The following is a 7,664-nucleotide window of genomic DNA, read 5'->3' as shown; positions in this document are numbered from 1 at the left end:
CAAGATTAATATATTCAATTCATATGCATACTGACCACATGACACATAGAAGCCCTGTTGTCGCATGAGTCGAAACCAAAGAGAAGGGCTACCACCAGTCCAGTCATCACCGTATGTGTCATAGATATGTTGCAAAGCTTGCTCAATCTCTTCTTTAAAATAATAGCCTATGCCAAGACGTTGGACTGCGTCAACCAATTTTAGCAAATTTGTATGTTCTACTGGAACATCTAGAGCTGTCATTATATCTTTCTTCACTTCTTCTTTCAAATCTTCGACTATCTGCTCCATCTCGTCTTCATCATCTTGCTACATTCAATCATGAATCTTCATTAGAGCAGTTGTAAACACACACACACACACATTTAGTTTCACCAATTCTGATAATTTACGTACCTTATCATAAATGAGAAACTGATCTCCCCAGATGCCACGAGGAAAATTGACCGTGGGACGAATAACCTCCTCTTGTTTACCAGCCATGTTCTTCGATATACTTGGATATGTGTAATATGCTCAAGTTACAATCACATAAACGAGAGTGCATGAATATTTATAGAGGGTCTACATGTCACATTTTTCACACAATAAACGTTAAAAATAACAACAAGAGTTGTGACATAGTGGTTGAGGTCCTGGGAGACGTGATGAAATATCTCAATTGCCCACCGTTCGATTTCAGAAACACACAATAATTATGACCACTGAGTCTATCAAAACTGATTTCTTCCAACCTTAATTTACTGAAATTAGTTCAAATAAAATCAGAAACACCAGGAAAAAAAACATGTTAAAAACGCTACATGATTTTGACTTGTATGTCATAGGAATAGTCACGTAGTACAAAGGATTGTTAAGGACCCCATCGAGATATCATTGGTTCTCAATTATTCTATGAAATATATTTATTTTCTTTTTTTTTAAATATAAAATATTTTATTAATTTAAAATATGTAATAAATTATTTTATTAGTTTCAACAAAACCGACTAGTTGTACCCTTAAAATGATAACTTTAAAAATTGGTGCATAATGTCTTATTTACAGTATTTTTTTCATTTAGTGTGTTGATTCACATATATTTGTTTCACAATCCAAACATTTTTTATGTGTTCAAAAAAATGCAATTAAAAAGTTTCACATTGTGAACCGAATACAAATGAAATAAACACATTAAGTTAATCAATATACTAAACTCTAGCATTAGATGAAAAAAAATCATGTGAAACGATGCCTTGTGATCATAGTTTTCACAGTTCCCACAATATGATAATAAACGGGGTTCTCAAATATTAAGCTAGTTCGTAGTTCACGGGTGAGGTAACCTGGATAGGTGGGCAGGTCCTAGACATTAACGTTTACATAATTTTGATTTCCTAAAATGCCTTCTAATTATAATTTTAACTCAAACTACCATAATTATTAATTTCCTAATTTATCCGTTGATTTAAGATTGAGATTCGATCTCATAGTTACCACAAACTAATCAGTTCTCTCTTGAATGGGCCCCTATATATAGCCTAATCAAATAAGAACTAAGAACTATTTATTTTGTGATAACCGTGAGATCCAATATGAACCATTCATTTGAGATATTCTTAAATAAGGCAATAACTCATCAAAAGATTTAATTTTTTTTTGAAAGAAAATATTTAATAATTATCTAATATATATATATATATATATATATATATATATATATATTGTTTTTTTAAAGATATTTGTGAATCAAATTGTATCTGAGTAATAATGTTCACAATTAGTTATCGTTGTTTTATAAAGTGTATCGCAAAATGCATTTTCGTTATTTCCGTTGCTTTACGAAGAGTATCACAATATGCATTTTTTGTTATTTTTCAAAGGTATCACAGTGCGAATCTTGTATGTATATATGGGTATCACTGTGAATATTGTTTGCATGTATCTATTTTTTAACGATGTTTTTTAAGGTATCACAATACGTATATTATGTTCATATAAAGTTCGCCGGAATAAGGTTTGTCGGAATAAATTTCGCCGGAGAGAGTAGAGAAGAGACAGGAGAGAGAAAAGAGGAGATTTTTAAAATCTCTAAAATACTTTTAATTAATATTTTAAGTTATAATTACCAAACCCCTTAAATAAACAAAAGTTTGATCCGGACTCTTAATTTATGATTTTAAAGTTGGTTCCTCAAAATATGAATTATATGAAAGCTGGTTCCATTTTGATGCAATTTTTTTTTACTAGATGCTTACCGGGTAAAGCGCTTAGCTGCAAGAGTCACCACCTTCACTTACTTTGCCGGATAACATTTTCGACCATCAAAATGAAAAAGGATGTGGTGTAGTGGTTGAGATCCTAAGGGATGTGGTAGAATACCCCATTTATCCAGGATTCAATTTCAAGGGTACACAACAATTGTGACCACTAAGTTTATCAAAACTGATTTCTTTCAACCACAATTCGATAACGTGAAACACACTTTAAATAAGTGGTTAAAAGAGCTGCATGATTTGACCTGTATGTCATAGTAGTTGTTACATAGCATAAAGGGTTGTTAAGGACCCCGTTGAGATATTCATTGGTTCTCATTTATTCTATAAAATATATTTTAAAATACGAGTTTGAATGGATAAATTAACTGATTTATACATTTTATATTAATGAAATAACCATTTTTCATACACTTTTAACAAAATGATCACTCAAATCACCTTCGGGTCCCAATTTGATTATGGTGCAGATTTTGACCATAATGGTACGGATAGGTCTCACATGTATCTGATTTGGAGGACAGAAATCAGATATTATACCTGGGGGGATTTTGACTGCTATTTTGTCCTCTAGTGAGGCAATCATATGACACGTTGATTTGACAATTAAGAGGTGTTTTTCAATAAATGAGGGATGATATTGACTGATTTGTCTGTTTTAAGACAAAATGTAGCATATATATAAATGTTGTATTTTTCTCTATAAAATCAAACATTTCTATTCTCACAAAGTCACAAACATTAACCCCTAAACACAATCTACCATCACAACCTTTAACACAATATGAAATCATGTCAAGTTTGACAATGCTACTCTCCAATGAATGTTAATATTTTTCAATAATTACTGATAAAAAAATAATTATCTTCACGATTTCTCCATTTAAGGTACGGATGGGTATTACGTGTGTATACCGTTTGAGGGTCAAAAATATAAAAAATTCGTTGGTTGTTATCAAATTGTTGACCCTAAATGGTATACACATGTAACACATATTGAAAATGACACATAATTTTTTTTTGACCTCAAAACTAAAATTCCACATCATATTTTAAAATAAAAATCAATTATATAAATTATTTTTGTGTTCCCCATGTGTTTTTAAAAAAGAAAATTAAAATATTAATTAAAGATTTTTTTCAAAAAAAAAATCCAAATATCAAACTAAAATTTTGTTTTTTTTTAATTAATGCAATAAAAAATTAATATAATAAAAAGTGACCAACTAAAATTCTCACTAATCGGGGATACAAATTCCATCGCCACAAGATAATAACTGATTTTTGAGTTGTTATATGAAAGTTGGTTCTATTTTGATGCAAATTCTCCTTTACTTACTTTGTCGATTAACATTTTTGTCATCAAAATGAAATGTTGGTATGCATCTTTTATCTATTAAGCGCTTACGGTGTAAGAATCTTTTTCTTCACTTGTCGGGTAAGACTCTTGGTCCTTATCATGTCTCTTATCGGGTAAGATTCTTGGTTATTAATAAGCTCACTCGATAAGATAAGTGATGCTTGATAAGCGCTAACCCTGGAACGTCTTCTCAGACTTTAACTATTGCACTAACCTTTGGCTTTAAACCAACAAATTTCTATGTAGTGTTAGGACCATAAATAGTGTCGAATGATGGCTTTAAAATATGAATTAACAAATCTCTTTGTTTAAAATCACTCTCTGTAATATATAACCCATATCATCCAAGTTGATGTCTGCAAAGTGGCTCATTTATGAGTCCACTACACTTTGACAGGTGTGTTTAGAACTAATCAGTTTGAAAAACATAGACAAGAAATATCATTAATAAACTGTTAATTTCAATGATTTTTATTAATAGAAATTATAAAAATTTATTTCTCTCTTTTGACAAGTATTTTTTAAGTACTTCTAGTTGCCTTAAGTTTATATTTTATTTAAAAACTAGTTCTCATTTGATTAGACATATATATATATATATATATATATAATGTCGTGTAAGTATGACTCAACGTATATGAATGTGTGTATTATTTAGTTTTAAAGAGTTTTAAGAAGTTATGCATGTAACAATAAGTTGTAAACTTGAACTTTAAGATATTCTAAGAAGATGAATTCTATGCATACCTATTCCTATAGGGAGTATGAATAGCAACTCCCTTCTAAGAATGAAATAAACGTCTTATAATATATTAAAAATATTAGTATGAATATATACACATATGAATCTACTCGTGATTGAATTTTTGAAAAGTTAGTAAAAAAGAATTGAACATATATATATAAGGGTCTAATCAAATAAGAACTTCATAATTTGTGATCATGAGATCCAATRTGAGCCACTCATTTGAGATAATTATATTTCTTAAACAAGGTAAAAAGGGTAATTTAGTCATACGAATTTCTTCCCTCAATTTTCTCATAACATAATAATAAATCCCTAAAAATCCTCCCTTTATTTTCTCTCCGTTCTCCTTTCGCCTCTCTCCCAACTATTTTACAACCACCCCATATCGGACTCCTTCACCATCTTCTTTCTCCTTCAATACCAGATCCCAATTGTCGTTTCCTCAAGTCTCTCTCCATCTTCACCTATTCCGCAAAATTCCAATTGATGACAATAGTTAAATCATTTTCTGCCCATAGGTTTACGGTGAAGTTTTCACAATTGATTGAGTGTGTTATCACAGTATGTTATCTCATATCTTGAAACTCATATGTTAACCGAATGGGTTTACGTGGGATTACGGTGGAGCTACAGTGATCACAACGTGTTATCCCATATCTTGAAACCCCTATGTTAATCGAGTGGATTTACAGAGTTATAGTAACCACACTGTGTTATCTCGTATATTGAAACGTATATCTTTAAACTCATATATTGCTCTGGTGATTATCCCCACTTCACAAATCCATCATTGTGATCACAGTGGGTATCAACAGGTATCTGTGGGTATATACAGAGAGAATAATCCTAATGTATGCATCACAAAGTGTATATAATGAGTATCACAATAGAATGTTCAAGCCAGAGGGGAGAGGAGAGATAAAATTTCTAAAACACCTAATGTTCTTTAATTACAATTTTAAGTCAAAATTGTTAATTTCCTAATTTATTCTTTGATTTGTGTTTGAGATTGAATATCAGGTTCTCATAAAATACTGAATTCTCCCTTGAACGACACCCTCCACACACACACACACACACACACACACACACACACACACACACACACACACATATATATATATATATATATGTATACCTTAGAAATTTTAATGCCCTAGTGCCTATATTCACATATTAGTATGAATATACTCACAAAAAATGAAAAAAAAATATATTAGTAGGAATATATTAACGTATGAATCTATCGGGTTCCTAACAGGGTGAGACAAATCACCATGCCTAGTTTGGGGGGGCGGGGATGTTGAAGTCCTGCATCGGTTACACTTGGACTATTCCTCCTTTATATATGATGAAACCTCCATTCTCTCTTCACGAGCCCTTGTGGGGAGTAAATTGGGGGTTCCACATATTCTAACATAGTATCAGAACTAAGGTATACCACTCTAGGGGACTCGACACTTTCGAACAATTGTTACTCATTTGACCCCCTCTCCCATCTAGCCTCTCTCAACACTCCAAGACCATATGTACCCATCTAGCCTTTGTTTGAAGAGACGTGTAAGAGTTCTACATTTGGATCATTTCTCTTCTATTTATGATGGAACATCATCTTCTCCTAAGGGACTTTCAAATAGTAAACGAGGGTTCCACTTGTTCTTATAGGAAATAAAAATTCCCTTATGGCCACGGTGGTTCAAATGCGGTGACTCCGAGCTATCTGCAAAGCAGGTGATCGTCCTGTGATTAGTTGACTCGTATAACGGTTTGAATATCCAGGTTAATTAAAAAAAAAAAAAAAGAGAAAAAAGTGAAACTCAAAATAAAAAAAACAAATGAAACAATTATTTTTTAAATAAAGAAAATATGAGAGAGGTTGAAATGGAAAGAGAGAGTTTCCTTATTTTTTAATTATTTTAAAATAGATAGAAAAAAAATTAATTTTTTTTAATTTTTTTTGTCAAGATATTAAATATATTGAAATAATATAATTAATGTTAGATACTCCAAAATAAAAAWAAAAGTTCAGAGTTGAATACAACTCTAATTGATTATTAATGATGCAGAATATATCAAAATATAACGAATGTTGCTTGAGTTGTCAATTTAGTGTAACGATTTTTTTTCTCTCAATCAATATAAAAGGATCTCAAAACGAAGTCATACTTTTATGATATATTAAAGATACGACCATTTTTATCGGTAAGAGAAAAATGTATAAAAATCAGATGGAGTTTTTTTAATTGCTATTTAGTGTAACGAATTTTTTTATAAGTTTTAAAAAAATGTTATTTTGAAACTATTTTGACAGATAACAGGTTGATCTTGTAACATTTGATGAATATGATGTGACGTTTTCGATAAATATATTTGTGTTTGATAACATGATGATTCATCATTATATTATTTTAATAATATAGTTAGAAAAGTTAACATTAAATATTACAATATTAACATATCAGGCGGGGTTTGGTTCGTAGAATGGTTTCTGAAGGAATGAAATCTCTCAAAGGATTTGAAATCTGGAAGGAATTAAAATAGAATGTTATCAGTTTTAACCAAATGTTTTGTTCCATCGAAGAGCCTTGTGTAATGTCGACGGCAACCCAGAACCGGAAAACATCAGGATTGACGTCGTCTCTGGCAAAACGACTGACGTCGGAGAATTTTTCACTGAAAATCGACGACCTTGTGTAATGGCGACGTCGTCTCTTGCTAACATTATGAAATAGAGACCTGCATCTCATAACGTCCCTTGAATCAGAGACCTACATCTCATATTTGGGTTTTCTTTTTTAACGATCTTGTAATGATGTTTCGTTTTCTTKGAAGCAACCAATAATCGATAAACAGAAATTGAAAGCAAGCAGAAATCAATAACCAGAAATTGGAAGCAAGCAAAAATCGATTTACACAATGAGCAGAAATTGGAAGCAAGCAAGCAGAAATCGATTTACACAATGAGCAAAAATTGGAAGCAAGCACCAATCGATCGATGATAAAACTGGAAGCATCATGAGAGTATTTTTGTCATTTACACACTTTTAAATGTAATGGATTTCAATTCCATCAGTTTTAGGAAGAAATGGTGAAATCCTCAAATGAGAGAATATTTGAAATTCAGTTCCATTCCATGGGTAACAAATGTTGAAATGGAATTTGGTCAACAAAATTGACTATTTCAATTCCATCAGATTCCGACGGATTTCGACGAACCAAACTCCCTTATTGTTTCTAGAAGCGTACTCGCGCAATGCAGCGAGATACATCGTGATTTTAATATTTCATTTTATTCTTTATCT

At 31.3% G+C, this 7,664-nt stretch overlaps 1 protein-coding gene across 1 annotated transcript in view; it reads right to left on the bottom strand.

Moving 5' to 3' along the window:
* LOC112520884 (beta-caryophyllene synthase-like) overlaps positions 1-483 on the bottom strand; it is a 2,541-nt gene extending 2,058 nt beyond the window's left edge. The window contains exons 1-2 of the mRNA XM_025129508.1: positions 397-483; positions 36-309 (exon numbers count right to left, since the gene is read on the bottom strand). Of these exons, the coding sequence (XP_024985276.1) occupies positions 36-309; positions 397-483 (361 nt within the window). The remainder of the gene's footprint in view (positions 1-35; positions 310-396) is intronic.
* Positions 484-7,664: the final 7,181 nt, after the last annotated feature.

Source organism: Cynara cardunculus (assembly GCF_001531365.2).
Source record: "Cynara cardunculus var. scolymus isolate 2C chromosome LG 11, CcrdV1, whole genome shotgun sequence".
NCBI classification, from domain to species: domain Eukaryota; kingdom Viridiplantae; phylum Streptophyta; class Magnoliopsida; order Asterales; family Asteraceae; genus Cynara; species Cynara cardunculus.
Note: the sequence above shows the minus strand (reverse complement) of the source record. Positions and strands in the feature narration are given on the sequence as shown.